Raw genomic sequence first — 24,018 nt, 5'->3', positions numbered from 1 at the left:
AAGCTGTGGCAGTGGGGGAGCAGCTCCTCCTGGCTGTGGGACAGGGCCGTGCTTCCTCTCTTCCCATGGCCGTGTGACCGCCCTTGGGGGTGTGGGTGTACATGGGGGTGGGGGTACTGGCTACATGAACATGACACCCCGGACCCCTGGTTTCTGTCTCGTGCGCGTCCCTTGCCCTTCCCCCTTCCTCCCCTTTTCCACTTCTTCTCTCCCTTCATTGGGAGTTTGTCCACAGACCAGTACCGTCGGGGGGGCGGGAGGTTTGCTGGAGGGGGGGGCCACTGGGACCCCAGACCTCCACTCCCTCCCCCTGACGCCCACCCTACTCCTGGCCCTGAACCCCAAGAATCTCCCCCCGCCCCCCCCCAGCCCTCCACTCGCCCTAGTATAGAGTCGTCTCTGCTGTTGATGCTGCCCCCTTTCTCTCTGGAGGGGTATGTGCCGAAAAAACAGCTCCCTCCCCCTATCCCTCCTATCCCACTATTCCCTGGTCCTCCAGCCCCCCCACTCCCCTCCCTCCCCTCCCAGTACCTCTCAAATCGCCCAAACTCCCCTGATGAGCCCTCATCAGAGTAACTCTCCTCTGCTCTCGCCCTGTCTCTTTCTGACTCTGACACAGCACCTCTCCCACCCGCCCTCCTCACCCTCTCCTCCACCCGTTCCCTCGCTCTGTCTCTCTGCCTCTCCTCCTCCACATCTTCCTCATCATCCTCCTCAGAGTCCCACTCATGGAAGGAGAGCCCCTCCTGGGTGTTAGCCCTGCCTTTCTCATAGTGCATCAACAGAGGCTTCTTCTCTCCTTCTCTCCCTCCCTCCCTTCTCTCCACCCCTCCACTCCTCCGCCTCTTGGAGAGTGGGATGAGGGGAGGGAGGGAGGAGGGGGTGTTCCAGAGTTGGGGTCCCCCCTTCCCCGTTTCCTCCGCTCACCCAGAACTTGACCGAGGCGGGGAGTTTGGGGTAGCGCTTACTGGGGGTCGATGTCTGGAGTGGGAACGGGATGATTTGGGCCGCCTCTCCCTGCTCCTGCTGCTATCCTCCTCTCTATCACCCACCTCTTCCCCTTCTCCCTCCCTCCTTCCTCGCTCCCTCTCTCCTGCCCATGCTGAATCTCTCCCTTTCTCCCCAAACGTACTACGATACTGGGTTGGAAAGGAAGAGTAGTCTGGCATCCCTCCTTCTCTCCCTCCATCCCCCTCTCCCTCCCTATCTGCCTCCACATCCCCCTCTTCTTGCTCGGAACGCCCAGTTGATTTCTTCCTCTTCTTCGTCTTCAGCGCCTTCTTCTTCCGCTTCTTTTTCACCTTCCGTCTCTTCCTCTCTTTGTCTCTCTCTCGTTCCCTCTCCTCCCTCTTTTTCCTCTTCTTCTTCTTTTTCTTCTTCTCTTTATCTTTCCTCCTCTTCTTCTCTCGTTTCCTCTCGTCATCTCCTCCTCCTCCACTGCGATCCCTCTCTCTCTCACCCCAGCCCGCCCACCACTCCTGTAACTGGGCCAACTGGCTACCTCCTCTCTCCCTCTCTCTCTCCCTGTCTCTCTCCCCTCGGGCAGGGCGTGGTTTTCGGGGTGGTATAGGTGGTGGCTGGCGCCCGTGACTGAGGGAGCGAGAGGAGATAATTGAACGCTGTCTGTCCCTCCCCCTCCCCAGGAGAAGACTGGACTCCTCGGTCAGCTCCTCATCCTCATCATCCTCCTCTGCGTCCAAACCTTCCCGCGTGCTCTGAGAGGTCAAGGAGGAGGAGGAAGGAGAGGAGGAGCGAGAGGAGGAGGTAGAGGAAGAGGTGGACGATGTGTTAGAGGAAGAGGAGGAAGTTGAGCTGGTGTAGGGGAGTGAGGTGGAGGGGGAAGGGGGAGTGTAGGTGGGGGACATGGGCACGGTTACGGGAAGCGGGAGAGGAGGAGAGAGGGGGCGTCCCCTCCTCCCTCCACCATCCCTCGCTCCATCCCTTCCTCCTCCCCTGCGCCCCAGTGGTAGGATGTTCTCGTACAGAGGCCCGCCTGGCTCTTTGGGCTTCTTGGGCCGGCGTTTCCTCCAAAAGGATGAGGGGAGAGGGGGGGAGGGTTGTGGCAGCGGGGGGTTAGTGGGCAGAGGGACTGGGGTCACGCCCACGGCTTGGCTTTTAGGAGGCAGCCGAGGCGTCCCCAAAGGTTTGACCCCTCCCTTCCCCTGACACCCAGCACCACCACCTCCCACCACCCTCTTCCCCACCCCCTGGTCAGGACCTTTCTCTGAGTAGAAGGCCACCGTGGCGGGAGGGGGTTGCGGGTGGCTCCTGGGGGCTGTTTTGGGGGTCTGGGACCCTGCCGGCTGGTCCATACAGGGCCCCAGACCCTCAGGGTCGATGGGTCCATAGTAGCGTTTATATCCATCCAGCCCCCCACCACCACCACCACCAACCCCCACTCCTCCAGCTGTCGTGCCCCAGGTCGGAGCCACTTTCTGGGGGAAGGGACCCATGTCTGCGACGGCCCCGCGGACGGCCATGGGGTTGGTGGCGGTCCCGGCCTTGGGCAGCCTCCAGCGGTCCACCACGGCCAGTCTGCGATCAGGCCGGGGGAGGAATGTGGAGCAGGGCAGGGGCGCCCCCAGCATGGGAGTGTTGGAGGGCCCCAGCGCCGTCCCAGAATGCACCACGGTGGGAGGGGATCCAGGTAGCTGTGTTTTGTAGACGGGCTGTGACTGTTGCTGCTGTGCCATGGTCAGGGCCGGATTGGTTGATGACGCACTGACCAAGTGTGGCGGGGGCGGGACTGTTGCCATGGTGCCATGATGGTGGGGGAGCATAGCCATGGAGGATTTGGCCCCACCCGGCTTAGTTTCATCCTCAAAGCTACAACAACTGTACATGCCCTGGTAGAGAGGGAGAGATAGAGAACAAGCGGGGAATGGTAATGAACATTCAATCATGTACTAATAGAATCAAATCAAACATGTCCTATGTGACTGAGGGACGAGCAGTTATCAGTCAAGCTGTATGCATAATATATATTAGTATGTGTTGTTTCCATCAAGGTCATCGTCAAGGTTACCATACATCCTGAGTGTGAGAGGAATTCCAATTAATCCTGTGAATTGACTGAGTGGAAATGGAATTGACCTCAACATACAGGTCACACACACACATCACACACGCACGCAGACAAACACACACAAACACACCGACACACACACATAAGATACCTCTATCTCTTGACCCCCCTCCCCACACACACACACCATTTCCCACCACACAAACTCACCCTACTGATGGCCAGTAGGAAGTCCAGTCTCCCGGAGCTGGTAGCCATGCAGTGTCTGAGCCTCCAGTAGACCAGGTGCTCCCAGGCAAATACCAGCAGACTGAGCCCCATAGCCACCAGCAGCATGTAGAAGACACCCGCCATGTTGTCTATGTCCAGCTTACTGCTCATCACCTCAATCTTATCATTGTGACAGATACCAGACAGCCACAGACGCTCCAGCATCTCAATCTCATCTGGGGAGGGTGGAGAGGGGAGTGAAACAGGGAGAAGGGGAATAGGGGTAGGGATAGAGAGAGATGGGGCATAGGGAGAGGGACAGAGAGAGATGTGGGATAGGGAGAGGGACAGAGAGAGATGGGGCATAGGGAGAGGGACAGAGAGAGATGTGGGATAGGGAGAGGGACAGAGAGAGATGTGGGATAGGGAGAGGGACAGAGTGAGATAGGGAGTAGGGAGAGGGACAGAGAGAGATGGGGGATAGGGAAAGGGGCATAGAGAGATGGGGGATAGCGAGAGGAACAGAGAAAGATGGGGGATAGGGAGATGGACATAGAGAGATGGGGGATAGGGAGAGGGACAGAGAGAGATGGGGGATAGGGAGAGGGACAGAGAGAGATGTGGGATAGGGAGAGGGACAGAGTGAGATAGGGAGTAGGGAGAGGGACAGAGAGAGATGGGGGATAGGGAAAGGGACATAGAGAGATGGGGGATAGGGAAAGGGACATAGAGAGATGGGGGATAGGGAGAGGGACAGAGAGAGATGGGGGATAGGGAGAGGGACATAGAGAGATGGGGGATAGGGAGAGGGACAGAGAGAGATGGGGGATAGGGAAAGGGACATAGAGAGATGGGGGATAGGGAGATGGACATAGAGAGATGGGGGGATAGCGAGAGGAACAGAGAAAGATGGGGGATAGGGAAAGGGACATAGAGAGATGGGGGATAGGGAAAGGGACATAGAGAGATGGGGGATAGGGAAAGGGACATAGAGAGATGGGGGATAGGGAAAGGGACATAGAGAGATGGGGGATTGGGAAAGGGACATAGAGAGATGGGGGATAGGGAGATGGACATAGAGAGATGGGGGATAGGGAAAGGGACATAGAGAGATGGGGGATAGGGAAAGGGACATAGAGAGATGGGGGCTAGGGAAAGGGACATAGAGAGATGGGGGATAGGGAAAGGGACATAGAGAGATGGGGGATAGGGAAAGGGACATAGAGAGATGGGGGATAGGGAAAGGGACATAGAGAGATGGGGGATAGGGAAAGGGACATAGAGAGATGGGGGATAGGGAAAGGGACATAGAGAGATGGGGGATTGGGAGATGGACATAGAGAGATGGGGGATAGGGAAAGGGACATAGAGAGATGGGGGATAGGGAAAGGGACATAGAGAGATGGGGGATAGGGAAAGGGACATAGAGAGATGGGGGATAGGGAAAGGGACATAGAGAGATGGGGGATAGGGAAAGGGACATAGAGAGATGGGGGATTGGGAAAGGGACATAGAGAGATGGGGGATAGGGAAAGGGACATAGAGAGATGGGGGATAGGGAGAGGGACATAGAGAGATGGGGGGATTGGGAAAGGGACATAGAGAGATGGGGGATTGGGAAAGGGACATAGAGAGATGGGGGATAGGGAGATGAACATAGAGAGATGGGGGATAGGGAAAGGGACATAGAGAGATGGGGGATAGGGAAAGGGACATAGAGAGATGGGGGATAGGGAAAGGGACATAGAGAGATGGGGGATAGGGAAAGGGACATAGAGAGATGGGGGGATAGGGAAAGGGACATAGAGAGATGGGGGATAGGGAAAGGGACATAGAGAGATGGGGGATAGGGAAAGGGACATAGAGAGATGGGGGATAGGGAAAGGGACATAGAGAGATGGGGGATAGGGAAAGGGACATAGAGAGATGGGGGATAGGGAAAGGGACATAGAGAGATGGGGGATTGGGAAAGGGACATAGAGAGATGGGGGATAGGGAAAGGGACATAGAGAGATGGGGGATAGGGAGAGGGACATAGAGAGATGGGGGATTGGGAAAGGGACATAGAGAGATGGGGGATAGGGAAAGGGACATAGAGAGATGGGGGATAGGGAAAGGGACATAGAGAGATGGGGGATTGGGAAAGGGACATAGAGAGATGGGGGATAGGGAGATGAACATAGAGAGATGGGGGATAGGGAAAGGGACATAGAGAGATGGGGGATAGGGAAAGGGACATAGAGAGATGGGGGATAGGGAAAGGGACATAGAGAGATGGGGGATAGGGAAAGGGACATAGAGAGATGGGGGATAGGGAAAGGGACATAGAGAGATGGGGGATAGGGAAAGGGACATAGAGAGATGGGGGATAGGGAAGGGGACATAGAGAGATGGGGGATAGGGAAAGGGACATAGAGAGATGGGGGATAGGGAAAGGGACATAGAGAGATGGGGGATAGGGAGAGGGACAGAGAGAGATGGGGGATAGGGAGAGGCCAAGAGAGAGATGGGAGATAGGGAGAGGGACAGAGAGAGATGAAGAGAGGGTGCAAAAGGAGGTGAAGAGGAGGCAGGCATCAAGAGGTTCATGCAAAGGAGAGAATTGGAGAGAATTGGGGAGGGAAAGGGAAAGGAAGGTGAAAGAGGAGATGTTAGGATTAGGGAGTAGGGGGAGGTTGGAGGAGGAGAAAAGAGGAGGACAGGAGTGGAGTGGAGGGTTAGGGAGTAGGGCGAGGTTGAAGGAGGAGGATGAGGAGTAGAGAGGAGAACAGGAGTGGAGGATTAAGGAGCAGGGGGAGGTTGGAGGACGAGGAGAGAGAACATGAGAGGAGGGTTAGGGAGAAGGGAGAGGTTGAAGGAGAACAGGAGCGGAGGGTTAGTGTTAGCTGTGTGTGTGTGAGTGTGAGTGTGTGTGTGTGTTGTGTGTGTGTGCGTGCGTGCGTGCGGATAGAGTGTGTGTGTGAGAGAGACTGTGAGAGAGACCGTGTGTGTGTGTGTGTGTGTGTGTGTGTGTGTGTGTGTGTGTGTGTGTGTGTGTGTGTGTGTGTGTGTGTGTGTGTGTGAGATCATGTGTGTGTGTGTGTTTCATTAGCACTAAAGGGAGGTCCTCAGGCTCTCTGTTTGCTCCTCATTCAAGGTGACTCCTCAAGGTCAATGGTCAACAATTGTAAAGGCCTGTTTTTGTCAAGCTTCAACAATACGGCAAAATGAGTGGAGGAGGAGGAGAGAGAGGTAAAGAAAGAGAGAGAGGGGGGTAGAAAAGGAGGGGCTGAACAGTGACAAATAAAATAGAAGTAAAATAAGCCTGAAAACATTATAACCCTAGAACTGAGAGAAAATAGAGGAGAGAGAAAGAGACAGGAAGGAGGAAGAAAAGAGGGAGAGAGTGGATAAAAATAAGTAAAGAGAAAGAGAGGGATGAAAGAAGGAATGAGGGAGAGAAGCAGAGGTACAGTTATATATAGTGGGAGAGAGGGAAAGAGAAAGAGAGAGGATATCTTTCTCTGTCCACGACCACAGTGTGCCAGAGGAAAGAGAGGAGCGAGGGAACAAGGGAGGCAGAGACGGAGGACGAGAGGCAGAGATTGTGTCATTATGACAAACAGCAGGTACACTCTTCAGTTTGAAGAGGATGAGAGGAGAGAAAAAGAGGTAAATGTGACACATCAGAGAGAAGCGAAGGAGAAGAACAACAGACAGGGAGAAGGAGAGACAGAAGAAGAGAGAAGGGAGAGCTTGGAGATTAGAATCATTTAAATGTGGTGGAAGGACGGCCAGAATCTATATCATGGTGGTAGGCTCAGGTGGGTGAGGGGATTCTCATCCGCTAACCTAAAGGGGAGCCAACATGTTTGTATTTTTCATTAATGAAAACTACCCAACCAACAAGCACAGGGGGCCCAACGCCCGCTCTGATTGGCTGATAGGGAGACTGCTTGTGTAACCATAGCGATGGACAGACAGGTAGCAGATGTATGATTCAATGAGGGAATAAAAAAGCATTTGTCAGAGACGAATGCAATGAAAGTACTATCATAAAAACTACAATTACTGCTCTACTATCATAACAACCACTACCACTACTGCTCTACCACCATAACAACCACTACAACTACTGCTCTACTATCACAAAAACCACTACAGCTACTGCTAAACTATCACAACAACCACTCCTACTGCTCTACGATCAAAACAACCACTACTATTACTGCTCTACTATCATAACAACCCCTAATACTACTGTTCTACAATTATAACAACCACTATAACTACTGCTCTACTATCATAACAACCACTATTACTGCTATACTATCATAAAAACCACCACTATTAGTGCTATACTATCACAACAACCCCTAATACTACTGCTCAAAAATCATAACAACCACTACAACTACTACTCTACTTTCATAACAACCACTACCACCGCTCTACTATCATAACAACCACTACTACTACTGCTCTACTATCATAACAACCACTACTACTACTGCTCTACTATCATAACAACCACAACTAATACTGCTCTACTATCATAACAACCACCACTAATACTGCTCTACTATCATAACAACCACTACTAATGCTCTACTATCATAACAACCACAACTAATACTGTGCTACTATCGTAACAACCACTACTAATGCTCTACTATCATAACAATCACTAATACTAATGCTCTACTATCATAACAACCACCACTACTACTACTGCTCTACAATCATAACAACCACTAATACTAATGCTCTACTATCTTAACAACTACTACTACTACTGCTCTACTAACACAACAACCACCACTACTACCGCTCTACTGTCATCACAATCACTAATACAAATGCTCTACTATCATAACAACCACTACTACTACTGCTCTACTATCATAACAACCACTACTACTACTACTCTACTATCATAACAACCACTAATACTACTGCTCTACTATCATAACAACCACTACTACTACTGCTCTACTATCATAACCACCACTACAACTACTGCTCTACAATCATAACAACCACTAATACTAATGCTCTACTATCATAACAACCACTACTACTACTGCTCTACTATCATAACAACCACTCATACTACTGCTCTACTATCATAACAACCACTAATACTACTGCTCTACTATCATAACAACCACTACTACTACTGCTCTACTATCATAACAACCACTACTACTACTGCTCTACCATCATAACAACCACTACTGCTGCTCTACTACCATCACAACCACCACTAATGATCTAAAATCATAACAACCACTACAACTGCTGCTCTACCATCATAACAACCACTACTACTACTGCTCTACCATCATAACAACCACTACTGCTGCTCAACTACCATAACAACCACGACTAATGATCTACTATCATAACAACCACTACTACTGCTGCTCTACCATCATAACAACTACTACTACTGCTCTACCATCATAACAACCACCACTAATGCTCTACTATCATAACAACCACTACTACTACTGCTCTACAATCATAACAATCACTAAAACTACTGCTCTACTATCACAAAAACCAATACTACCACTGCTCTATCACCATAAAAACCACTACAACTACTGCTCTACTATCACAACAACCACTCCTACTGCTCTACGATCATAACAACCACTGCTATTACTGACATACTATCATAACAACCCCTAATACTACTGTTCTACAATTATAACAACCAATATAACTACTGCTCTACTATCATAAGAACCACTACAACTACTGCTCTACTATCATAAGAACCACTATTACTGCTCTACAATCATAACAACCCCTAATACTACTGCTCTACAATCATAACAACCACTACAACTACTGCTCTACTATCATAAGAACCACTATTACTACTCTACAATCATAACAACCCCTAATACTACTGCTCTACTATCACAACAACCACTACTACTGCTCTACTATCATAACAACCACTTAAACTACTGCTCTACTTTCATAACAAACCCTACTACTACTGCTCCAAAATCATAACCACTAACACTCCGGTACTATCATAACAACCACTACTCCTACTGCTCCACTATCATAACAACCACTACTACTGCTCTACTATCATACCAACCACTAATACTAATGCTCTACTATCATAACAATCACTAATACTAATGCTCTACTATCATAACAACCACTACTACTACTGCTCTACTATCATAACAACCACTAATAATGCTCTACTATCATAACAACTACTACTACTACTGCTCTACTAACACAACAACCACCAATACTACCGCTCTACTGTCATAACAAGCACTACCACTACAATTCTCTACTATCATAACAACCACTACTAATACAATAGCTAAAATTCTAACAAACACCACCACTAATGCTCCACTCTCATAACAACCACTAATACAAATGCTCTACAATTATAACAACCACAGCTATTACTGCTCCACTGTCATAACCACTACTCCTACTGCTCAACAATCATAACAACCACTCCTAATACTGCTCAACTATCATAACAACCACTACTAATGCTCTACTATCATACCAATCACTAATACTAATGCTCTATCATAACAATCACTAATACTAATGCTCTACTATCATAACAACCACTACTAATACTGCTCAACTATCACAAAAACCACTACAGCTACTGCTAAACTATCACAACAACCACTCCTACTGCTCTACGATCAAAACAACCACTACTATTACTGCTCTACTATCATAACAACCCCTAATACTACTGTTCTACAATTATAACAACCACTATAACTACTGCTCTACTATCATAACAACCACTATTACTGCTATACTATCATAAAAACCACCACTATTAGTGCTATACTATCACAACAACCCCTAATACTACTGCTCAAAAATCATAACAACCACTACAACTACTACTCTACTTTCATAACAACCACTACCACCGCTCTACTATCATAACAACCACTACTACTACTGCTCTACTATCATAACAACCACTACTACTACTGCTCTACTATCATAACAACCACAACTAATACTGCTCTACTATCATAACAACCACCACTAATACTGCTCTACTATCATAACAACCACTACTAATGCTCTACTATCATAACAACCACAACTAATACTGTGCTACTATCGTAACAACCACTACTAATGCTCTACTATCATAACAATCACTAATACTAATGCTCTACTATCATAACAACCACCACTACTACTACTGCTCTACAATCATAACAACCACTAATACTAATGCTCTACTATCTTAACAACTACTACTACTACTGCTCTACTAACACAACAACCACCACTACTACCGCTCTACTGTCATCACAATCACTAATACAAATGCTCTACTATCATAACAACCACTACTACTACTGCTCTACTATCATAACAACCACTACTACTACTACTCTACTATCATAACAACCACTAATACTACTGCTCTACTATCATAACAACCACTACTACTACTGCTCTACTATCATAACCACCACTACAACTACTGCTCTACAATCATAACAACCACTAATACTAATGCTCTACTATCATAACAACCACTACTACTACTGCTCTACTATCATAACAACCACTCATACTACTGCTCTACTATCATAACAACCACTAATACTACTGCTCTACTATCATAACAACCACTACTACTACTGCTCTACTATCATAACAACCACTACTACTACTGCTCTACCATCATAACAACCACTACTGCTGCTCTACTACCATCACAACCACCACTAATGATCTAAAATCATAACAACCACTACAACTGCTGCTCTACCATCATAACAACCACTACTACTACTGCTCTACCATCATAACAACCACTACTGCTGCTCAACTACCATAACAACCACGACTAATGATCTACTATCATAACAACCACTACTACTGCTGCTCTACCATCATAACAACTACTACTACTGCTCTACCATCATAACAACCACCACTAATGCTCTACTATCATAACAACCACTACTACTACTGCTCTACAATCATAACAATCACTAAAACTACTGCTCTACTATCACAAAAACCAATACTACCACTGCTCTATCACCATAAAAACCACTACAACTACTGCTCTACTATCACAACAACCACTCCTACTGCTCTACGATCATAACAACCACTGCTATTACTGACATACTATCATAACAACCCCTAATACTACTGTTCTACAATTATAACAACCAATATAACTACTGCTCTACTATCATAAGAACCACTACAACTACTGCTCTACTATCATAAGAACCACTATTACTGCTCTACAATCATAACAACCCCTAATACTACTGCTCTACAATCATAACAACCACTACAACTACTGCTCTACTATCATAAGAACCACTATTACTACTCTACAATCATAACAACCCCTAATACTACTGCTCTACTATCACAACAACCACTACTACTGCTCTACTATCATAACAACCACTTAAACTACTGCTCTACTTTCATAACAAACCCTACTACTACTGCTCCAAAATCATAACCACTAACACTCCGGTACTATCATAACAACCACTACTCCTACTGCTCCACTATCATAACAACCACTACTACTGCTCTACTATCATACCAACCACTAATACTAATGCTCTACTATCATAACAATCACTAATACTAATGCTCTACTATCATAACAACCACTACTACTACTGCTCTACTATCATAACAACCACTAATAATGCTCTACTATCATAACAACTACTACTACTACTGCTCTACTAACACAACAACCACCAATACTACCGCTCTACTGTCATAACAAGCACTACCACTACAATTCTCTACTATCATAACAACCACTACTAATACAATAGCTAAAATTCTAACAAACACCACCACTAATGCTCCACTCTCATAACAACCACTAATACAAATGCTCTACAATTATAACAACCACAGCTATTACTGCTCCACTGTCATAACCACTACTCCTACTGCTCAACAATCATAACAACCACTCCTAATACTGCTCAACTATCATAACAACCACTACTAATGCTCTACTATCATACCAATCACTAATACTAATGCTCTATCATAACAATCACTAATACTAATGCTCTACTATCATAACAACCACTACTAATACTGCTCAACTATCATAACAACCACTACTAATGCTCTACTATCATACCAATCACTAATACTAATGCTCTATCATAACAATCACTAATACTAATGCTCTACTATCATAACAACCACTACTACTAATGCTCTACTATCATACCAACCACTACTACTACTGCTCTACTATCATAACAACTACTACTAATGCTCTACTATCATAACAACTACTACTACTACTGATCTACTAACACAACAACCACCACTACTACCGCTCTACTGTCTTAACAACCACTACCACTACAATTCTCTACAATCATAACAACCACTACTACTACATTCCCTAAAATTCTAACAAACGCCACTACTACTGCTCTACCATCATAACAACCACTACTGCTGGTCTACTACCATAACAACCACCACTAATGATCTAATATCATAACAACAACTACAAATGCTGCTCTACCATCATAACAACCACTACTGCTGTTCTACTACCATAACAACCACCACTAATGATCTACTATCGTAACAACAACTACTACTACTGCTTAACTATCATAACCACCATTACTACTGCTCTACCATCATAACAACCACAACTACTGCTCTACTACCATAACAACCACTACTACTGCTCTCCTATCATAACAACCACTACAACTGCTCTACTACCATAACAACCACTACTACTGCTCTAAAATCGTAACCACCACAACTACTGCTCTACTGTCATAACCACCATTACAACTGCTCTACTATCATAACAACAACTACTACTGCTCTACTATCATAACAACCACTACTACTACTGCTCTACTATCATAATAACCACTATTACAGCTCTAAAATAATGACAAGCACTACTACTGCTCAACTACCATAACATCCACTACGACCAATGCTCTACTATCATAACAACAACCACTACTACTGCTCTACAATCATAAAAAACACCACTAGTGCTCTACTATCATAGCAACCACTACTACCACTGCTCCACTATCATAACAACCACTACTGCTCTACTATCATAACAACCACTACGACTACTCCTCTATCATAACAACCACAACTACTGCTACTCCTCTATCATAACAACCACAACTACTGCTGCTCTACTAATCATAACAACCACAACTAATGCATTACTATCAAAACAACCACTACTAATACCGCTCTACTATCATAACAACCACTACAATTAATGCTTTACTACCATAACAACCACTACTACCACTGCTCTACTATCATAACAACAACTAATACTAATGCCCTACTATCATAACAACCACTACTACTGCGCTACGATCTTAACAACCTCTACAACTAACACTCTACCATCATAACAACCGCTACTACTTCTCTAAGATCATAACAACCAGTACTACTAATGCTCTACTACCACAACAACCACCACTACTACCGCTCTACTGTCATAACAACCACTACCACTACAATTCTCTACTATCATAACAACCACTACTACTACATTCCCTAAAATTGTAACAAACACCACCACTAATGATCTAATATCATAACAACCACTACTACTGCTGCTCTACCATCATAACAACCACTACTGCTGCTCTACAGTAATGACAACCACTACTACTGCTCAACTACCATAACAACCACTACGACCAATGCTCTACTATCATAACAACGACTACTACTACTGCCCTACTATCATAACAACCACTACTAATACTGCTCTACTATCGTAACAACCACTACTAATGCTCTACTATCATACAAACCACTACTACTAATTCTCTATCATAACAATCACTTATACTAATGCTCTACTATCATAACAGCTCTACTATCATAACAACCACTAATACTAATGCTCTACTATCATAACAACTACTACTACTACTGCTCTACTAACACAACAACAACTCTACTAACACTACTACCGCTCTACTGTCATAACAACCACTACCAATACAATTCTCTACTATCATAACAAACACTACTACTACATTCCCTAAAATTCTAACAAACATCACCTGAATGCTCGACTATCATAACAACCACTAACACTAATGCTCTACTATCATAACAACCACTAATAGTTACGCTCTACTATCATAACAACCACTACTGCTGCTCTACTACCATAACAACCACCACTAATGATCTAATATCATAACAACCACTACAACTGCTGCTCTACCATCATAACAACCACAACTGCTGCTCTACTACCATAACAACTACCACTAATAATCTACTATCATAACGACCACTACTACTACTGCTCTACCATCATAACAACCACTACTGCTGCTCTACTATCATAACAACCACTACTACTGCGGCTCTACCATCATAACAACCACTACTGCTTCTCTACTATCATAACAACAACTACTACTGCTCTACTATCATAACAACCACTACTACTTCTGCTCTACCATCATAACAACCACTACTACTTCTCTAAGATCATAACAACCACTACAACTACTGCTCTACTACCACAACAACCACCACTACTACCGCTCTACTGTCATAACAACCACTACCACTACAATTCTCCACTATCATAACAACCACTCCTACTACATTCCCTAAAATTGTAACAAACACCACCAATAATGATCTAATATCAGAAAAACGACTACAACTGCTGCTCAACCACCATAACAACCACTATGACCAATGCTCTACTATCATAACAACAACCACTACTACTGCTCTACTATCATAACAAACACCACTACTGCTGCGCTACAATTATAACAACCACAGCTATTACTGCTCAACTGTCATAACCACTACTCCTACTGCTCAACAATCATAACAACCACTCCTAATACTGCTCAACTATCATAACAACCACTACTAATGCTCTACTATCATACCAATCACTAATACTAATGCTCTATCATAACAATCACTAATACTAATGCTCTACTATCATAACAACCACTACTAATACTGCTCAACTATCATAACAACCACTACTAATGCTCTACTATCATAACAACCACAACTATTACTGCTCAACTGTCATAACCCCTACTATTACCGCTCTGCTATCATAAAAAACACTACAACTACAGCTCTACTATCACAAAAACCACTACTACTGCTGCTCTACTATCATAACCACTACTTCTACTGCTCTACTATCATAAAAAGCACTACTACTACTGCTCTACTATCATAACAACCACTACATCTACTGCACTAATATCATGACAACCAGTACTACTACTGCTCTACTATCATAACAACCAGCACAACCACGGCTCTACCATCACAACAAGCACTACTACAACTGCTCTACAATCATAACAACCACTATTACCGCTCTACGATCATACCAACCACTACTATGCTCTACTATTATAACAACTTCTACTACCGCTCCAAGATCATAACAACCACTACTATTACTACTCTACTATCATAACCACTAGTACCACCAACAACCACTACTAGTATTGCTCGAATATCATAACAACCATTACAACTTCTGCTCGACGATCGTAACAACCACTACTACTACTGCTCTACTATCAGAACAACCACTACTCCGAATGCGCTACTATCATAACAACCACTACTACTTCTCTACGATCATAACAACCATGACTACTAATTCTCTACTATCACAACAACCACTACTGCTGCTCTACTATCATAACCACCACAACTACTACTGCTCTACTATCATACCACCACGACTACTGCTTTAATATCATAACAACCACTACAACTACTGCTCTACTATCATGACAACCAGTACTGCTACTGCTCTACTATCATAACAACACCTTCTACTGCTCTACTATCATAAATAAACTACAGCTACTGCTCAACAATCATAACAACCACTACTTCACCTGCTCTCCTATCATAACAACCAGCACTACTACTCCTCTACCGCCATAACAACCACTTCTACTGCTCAAATATCATAACAACCAGCACTACTACTGCATTAATATCATAACAACCATTGCAACTAATTATCTTCTATCACAACAACCACTCCTACTGCTGCTCTACAATCATAACAACCACTATTACTGCTCTACTATCATACCAACCACTACTACTGCTCCACTATCATAACAACCACTACAACTAATGCTATACTATCATACCAACCACTAATTCTACTGCTCTCCTATCATAAGAAACAGCAATACTACTGCTCTAATATCATAATAACGACTACTAATGCTATACTAACATAAAAACAACTAATACTGCTCTACTATCATAACAACCACCACTACTACTGCTCTAATATCATAACAACCAACACGAATACTGCTCTAAAATCATAACAACCACCACTACTACTGCTCTAATATCATAATACCCACCTCTACTAATGCTCTACCAACATAACAAGCACTACAACTAATGCTCTAATATTATAACAACAACTGCTACTGCTCTACTTTCATAATAACCATGACTGATATTGCTCAATTCTCATAACCACCAGTACTACTAATTCACTACAATAAAAACAACCACCACTACTTCTGCTCTACTATCACAACAACCACAACTACTACTGCTCTACTACCATAAAAACCACGACTACTACTGCTCTACTATCATAACAACCACTACTACTGCTCTACTATCATAACAACCACTACTACTGCTCTACTATCATAACAATCACTACTATTGCTTCACTAAAATAACAACCACTACAACTAAAGCTCTACTATCTTAACCACCACTACTACTGCTCTACTATCATAACATCCACTACTTCTACTGATCTACTATCATAACCACCACTACTACTGCTCTACTATCATAACCACCACTACTACAAGTCTACTATCATAACAACGAGCACAACTACTACTGCTCTACAATCATAACAACTACTTCTTCTACTGCTCAACTATCATAACAACCAACACTAATACTGCTCTACAATCATAACAACCACCACTACTACGGCTCTACTATCATAACAACCACTATTACAACTACTCCACTATCATAATAACCACTACTACTAATCTCCTATCAATACCAAGAGTACTACTAATTCTCTACTATCACAACAACCAATACTTCTACTGCTCTCCTATCATAACAACCACAACTACTACAGCTCTACTATCATAACAACCACTACTATTGCTCAATTTTCATAAATACCAGTACAACTAATTCTCTACTATCACAACAACCACTACTAATAATGCTCTACTATCATAACAACAACTACAACTACTGCTCTACTATCATAACAACCACTACTACTACTGCTCAACTATCATAACAACCACTACTTCTACTGCTCTCCTATCATAAAAACCACGACTACTACTGCTCTACTATCATAACAACCACTACTACTGCTCTACTATCATAACAATCACTACTATTGCTTCACTAAAATAACAACCACTACAACTAAAGCTCTACTATCTTAACCACCACTACTACTGCTCTACTATCATAACATCCACTACTTCTACTGATCTACTATCATAACCACCACTACTACTGCTCTACTATCATAACCACCACTACTACTAGTCTACTATCATAACAACGAGCACAACTACTACTGCTCTACAATCATAACAACTACTTCTTCTACTGCTCAACTATCATAACAACCAACACTAATACTGCTCTACAATCATAACAACCACCACTACTACGGCTCTACTATCATAACAACCACTATTACAACTACTCCACTATCATAATAACCACTACTACTAATCTCCTATCAATACCAAGAGTACTACTAATTCTCTACTATCACAACAACCAATACTTCTACTGCTCTCCTATCATAACAACCACAACTACTACAGCTCTACTATCATAACAACCACTACTATTGCTCAATTTTCATAAATACCAGTACAACTAATTCTCTACTATCACAACAACCACTACTAATAATGCTCTACTATCATAACAACAACTACAACTACTGCTCTACTATCATAACAACCACTACTACTACTGCTCAACTATCATAACAACCACTACTTCTACTGCTCTCCTATCATAACAACCAGCACTACTACTGCTCTACCGTCATAACAACCACTACTACTGCTCAAAAATCATAACAACCACTACTACTTCTGCTCTACCAACATAACAACCACTATAACTACCGCTCTATGATCATAACAACCACTACTACTACTGCTCTACCGTCATAACAACCACTACTACTGCTCTAAAATCATAACAACCACTACTACTGCTCTACCGTCATAACAACCACTACTACTGCTCTAAAATCATAACAACCACTACTACTGCTCTCCTATCATAACAACCACTACTCCTGCTCTACTGCCATATCAACCACTACTACTGCTCTAAAATCAAAACCACAACAACTACTGCTCTACTGTCATAACCACCATTACAACTGCTCTACCGTCATAACAACCACTACTACTGCTCTACTGTCATAACAACCACTGCTACTGCTGTACTATAAAAAAAACTACTTATACTGCTCTAATATAATAACAACCACTACTACTGCTCTATCATAAAAACAACCACTACTACTACTGGTCCACAATCATAAAAACAACTACTGCTGCTCTGCTACCATAAGAACCACTACTACTGCTCTACCATCATAACAACTAACACTACTACTGCTCTACTATTATAATAACAACTTCTACTGCTCTACCATCACAACAACCAACACTACTACTGCTCTACTGTCATAACAACCACTGCTACTACTGCTGTACTATTATAATAACAACTTCTACTGCTCTACAATCACAACAACCAACACTACTACTGCTCTACTGTCATAACAACCACTGCTACTGCTGTACTATCAAAACAAAAACTACTTATACTGCTCTAATATAATAACAACCACTACTACTGCTCTATCATAAAAACAACCGCTACTACTACTGGTCCACAATCATAAAAACAACTACTGCTGCTCTACTACCATAACAACCACTACCACTGCTCTACTACCATAACAACCACTACTACTGCTCTAAAATCATAACCACCACTACTACTGCTCTACTATCATAACCACCATTACAACTGCTCTACTGTCATAACAACCACTACGACTGCCCTAAAATCATAACAGCCACTACATCTACTGCTCTAATATGATATCAACCAGCACTACTACTGCTCTAATATGATATCAACCAGCACGACTACTGCTCTACAATCAAAACAACCACTACTACTGTTCTACTAACATAACAACCACTACTACTGCTGTACTATCAAAACAAAAACTACTTATACTGCTCTAATATAATAACAACCACTACTACTGCTCTATCATAAAAACAACCACTACTACTACTGGTCCACAATCATAAAAACAACTACTGCTGCTCTGCTACCATAAGAACCACTACTACTGCTCTACCATCATAACAACCAACACTACTACTGCTCTACTATTATAATAACAACTTCTACTGCTCTACCATCACAACAACCAACACTACTACTGCTCTACTGTCATAACAACCACTGCTACTACTGCTGTACTATTATAATAACAACTTCTACTGCTCTACTATCATAATAACCACGACCGTTATTGCTCAATTTTCATAACCACCAGTACTACTATTTCTCTACTATCACAACAACCACTAGTTCTACTGCTCTACCGAACGGAAAAACCACTATGACTACTGCTCTACGATCACAACAACCACTACTACTTCTGCTCTACCAACATAACAACCACTATGACTACTGATCTACGATCATAACAACCACTACTAATTCTCCACTATCACAACAACCACGACTTCTACTGCTCTCCTATCATAACAACCAGCACTACTACTGCTCTACCGTCATAACAACCACTACTACTACTGCTCTAATATCATAACAACGACTACTACTGCTCTACTATCATAACAACCAGCACTACTACTGCTCTACCGTCATAACAACCACTACTACTACTGCTCTAATATCATAACAACGACTACTACTGCTCTACTATCATAACAACCACTACTACTGCTCTACCATCATAACAACCACTACTACTGCTCTAAAATCATAACAACCACTACTACTGCTCTAAAATCATAACAACCACTACTACTGCTCTAAAATCAGAACAACCACTACTACTGCTCTAATATCATAACAACGACTACTACTGCTCTACTATCATAACAACCAGCACTACTACTGCTCTACCATCATAACAACAACTACTACTGATCTAAAATCATAACAACCACTACTACTGCTCTACTACCATAACAACCACTACTACTGCTCTACCATCATAACAACCACTACCACTGCTCTACTACCATAACAACCACTACTTCTGGTCTAAAATCATAACCACCACTACTACTGCTCTACTATCATAACCACCATTACAACTGCTCTACCGTCATAACAACCACTACGACTGCCCTAAAATCATATAATACTACTACTACTGCTCTACTATCATAACAACCACTAATACTACGACTCTGCTATCATAACAACCACACTACTACTGCTCTACTATCATAACAATCACTGCTAATGCTCTACTATCATAACAACCAGCACTACTACTGCTCTACTATCATAACAACCAGTACTACTGCTCTACTATCATAACAACCACTACTACTACTACTGCTCTACCTACATGTACAGATTACCTAGCCTTCCCTGTAGCTCAGTTGGTAGAGCATGGTGTTTGCAACGCCAGGGTTGTGGGTATGTTTCCCACGGGGGGGCAGCACAGAAAAAAAAATGAATGAAATTGTATGAAATGTATGCATTCACTACTGTAAAATGCTCTGGATAAGAGCGTCTGCTAAATTACTAAAATGTAAATGTACTATCATAACAACCAGCACTACTGCTCTAATATCATAACAACCACTACTACTGCTCTACTATCATAACAACCACTACTACTGCTCTACTATCATAACAACCACTACTACTGCTCTACTATCATAACAACCACTACGACTACTTCTCTACTATCATAACAACCACTGATACTGCTCTACTATCATAACAATCACTACTACTGCTCTACAATCATAACAACTACTGCTCTACTATCACAACAACCGCTACTGCTCTGCTATCATAACAACCACCACTACTATGGCTCTACTATCATAACAACAACTACTACTACTGCTCTACTTTCATCTGAGGCCAAGCTTCCTGCCATCCAGGACCTATATAATAGGCGGTGACTCCAGTCACCAAAGTTATAGACTGTTTTATCTACTACCGCACGGCAAGCGGTACCGGAGGGCCAAGTCTAGGACCAAAAGGCTCCTCAACAGCTTCTACTCCCAAGCCATAAGACTGCTGAACAATTCATAAAATCGTTACTCGCTGTTTGTTTGTTACATAAACATAGACACTTCGTACCCACCTACATGTACAGATTACCTCAACTAGACCGTACCCCGCACACTGACTCGGTACCAGTGCCCCCTGTATATAGCCTCGTTAATGTTATTCTTATGGTGTTACTTTTTATGATTACTTTTTATCTTAGTCTGCTTCGTAAATATTTTATTCTTCTTGAACTACACTGTTGGTTAAGGGCTTGTTACTACTACTGCTCTACTATCACAACAACCACTACTACTACTGCTCTACTATCATAACAACCACCACTGCTACTGCTCTACTATCATAACAACCACCACTACTACTGCTCTACTATCATAACAACCACTACTACTACTGCACTACTATCATAACAACCACCACTGCTACTGCTCTACTATCATAACAATCACATCTACTGCTCTACTATCTTAAAAAAACGCCACTACTACTCCTCTACTATCATAACAAACACCACTACCACTACTCTACTATCATAACAAACACCACTACTGCTGCTCTTCTATCATAACAACCACTTCTACTGCTCTACTATCATAACAACCACTAATACTACTGCTCAACTATCATAACAAACACTACTACTACTAATACTCTACTATCATAACAACCACTACCACTACTCTACTATCATAACAAACACCCCTACTGCTGCTCTTCTATCAAAACAACCACTTCTACTGCTCTACTATCATAACAACCACTTCTACTGCTCTACTATCATAACAACCACTTCTACTGCTCTACTATCTCAACAACCAATACCACTTCTCTACTATAATAACAACCACTACTAATGCTCAACTATCATAACAACCACTACTACTGCTCTACTATCATAACAACCACTTCTACTGGTCTACTATCATAACAAACACCACTACAACTAATACTCTTCCATCATAACAACCACAACCACTGCTCTACTATCATAACAAACACTACCACTGCTCTACTATCATAACTAACACCACTACTTCTGCTCTACTATCATAACAACCACTAGCACTGCTCTACTATCACAGCAAACACCACTACTTCTGCTCTACTATCATAACAACCACTACCACTGCTCTAATATCATAACAAACACCCCTACTTCTGCTCTACTATCATAACAACTACTACTACTGCTTACTATCATAACAACCACTACTACTACTGCTCTACTATCATAACAACCACTACTACTAATGCTCTACTATCATAACAACCACTTCTACTGCTCTACTATCATAACAACGGCTACTACTACTACTGCTCTACTATCATAACAAACATTACTACTACTGCTCTACTATCATAACAAACACTACTACTACTAATACTCCACTATCATAACCACCACTACCACTACTCTACTATCATAACAAACACTACTACTAATACTCTACTATCATAACAACCACTTCTACTGGTCTACTATCATAACAAACACCATTACTACTAATGCTCTACTATCATAACAACCACTACTACTGCACTACTATCATAACAACCACTTCTACTGGTCTACTATCATAACAAACACCACTACTACCAAAACTCTACTATCATAACAACCACTACGACTACTGCTCTTCTATCATAACAACCACTACTACTCCTCTACTATCATAACAATCACTACTACTGCTCTACTATCATAACAACCACTACTACTCCTCTACTATCATAACAATCACTACTACTACTGCTCTACTATCATAACAACCACTACTACTTCTCTACTATCATAACAACCACTACTACTGCTCTACTATCATGACAACCACTACTACTGCTCTACTATCATAACAAACACCATTACTTCTGCTCTACTATCATAACACCCACTACTACTGCTCTACTATCATGAAAACCACTACTACTGCTCTACTATCATAACAAATACCCCTACTTCTGCTCTACTATCATAAAAACTACTACTACTGCTTACTATCATAACAACCACTACTACTACTGCTCTACTATCACAACAACCACTACTACTAATGCTCTACTATCATAACAACCACTTCTACTGCTCTACTATCATAACAACGGCTACTACTACTACTCTACTATCATAACAAACATTACTACTACTGCTCTACTATCATAACAAACACTACTACTACTAATACTCTACTATCATAACCACCACTACCACTACTCTACTATCATAACAAACACCACTACTACTAATGCTCTACTATCATAACAACCACTACAACTGCACTACTATCATAACAACCACTTCTACTGGTCTACTATCATAACAAACACCACTACTACTAATACTCTACTATCATAACAAC

The 24,018-nt window shown here is 42.7% G+C and overlaps 1 protein-coding gene across 1 annotated transcript in view; it reads right to left on the bottom strand.

Annotated features, from left to right (window-relative positions):
- Positions 1-923: 923 nt before the first annotated feature.
- Positions 924-24,018, bottom strand: part of LOC106591967 (glutamate receptor ionotropic, NMDA 2D) — an 85,255-nt gene continuing 62,160 nt past the window's right edge. The window contains exons 14-15 of the mRNA XM_045712846.1: positions 3,236-3,471; positions 924-2,846 (exon numbers count right to left, since the gene is read on the bottom strand). Coding sequence (XP_045568802.1) covers positions 924-2,846; positions 3,236-3,471 — 2,159 coding nt within the window. The remainder of the gene's footprint in view (positions 2,847-3,235; positions 3,472-24,018) is intronic.

This window comes from Salmo salar, chromosome ssa02 (genome assembly GCF_905237065.1).
Source record: "Salmo salar chromosome ssa02, Ssal_v3.1, whole genome shotgun sequence".
Taxonomy (NCBI): Eukaryota; Metazoa; Chordata; class Actinopteri; order Salmoniformes; family Salmonidae; genus Salmo; species Salmo salar.
Note: the sequence above shows the minus strand (reverse complement) of the source record. Positions and strands in the feature narration are given on the sequence as shown.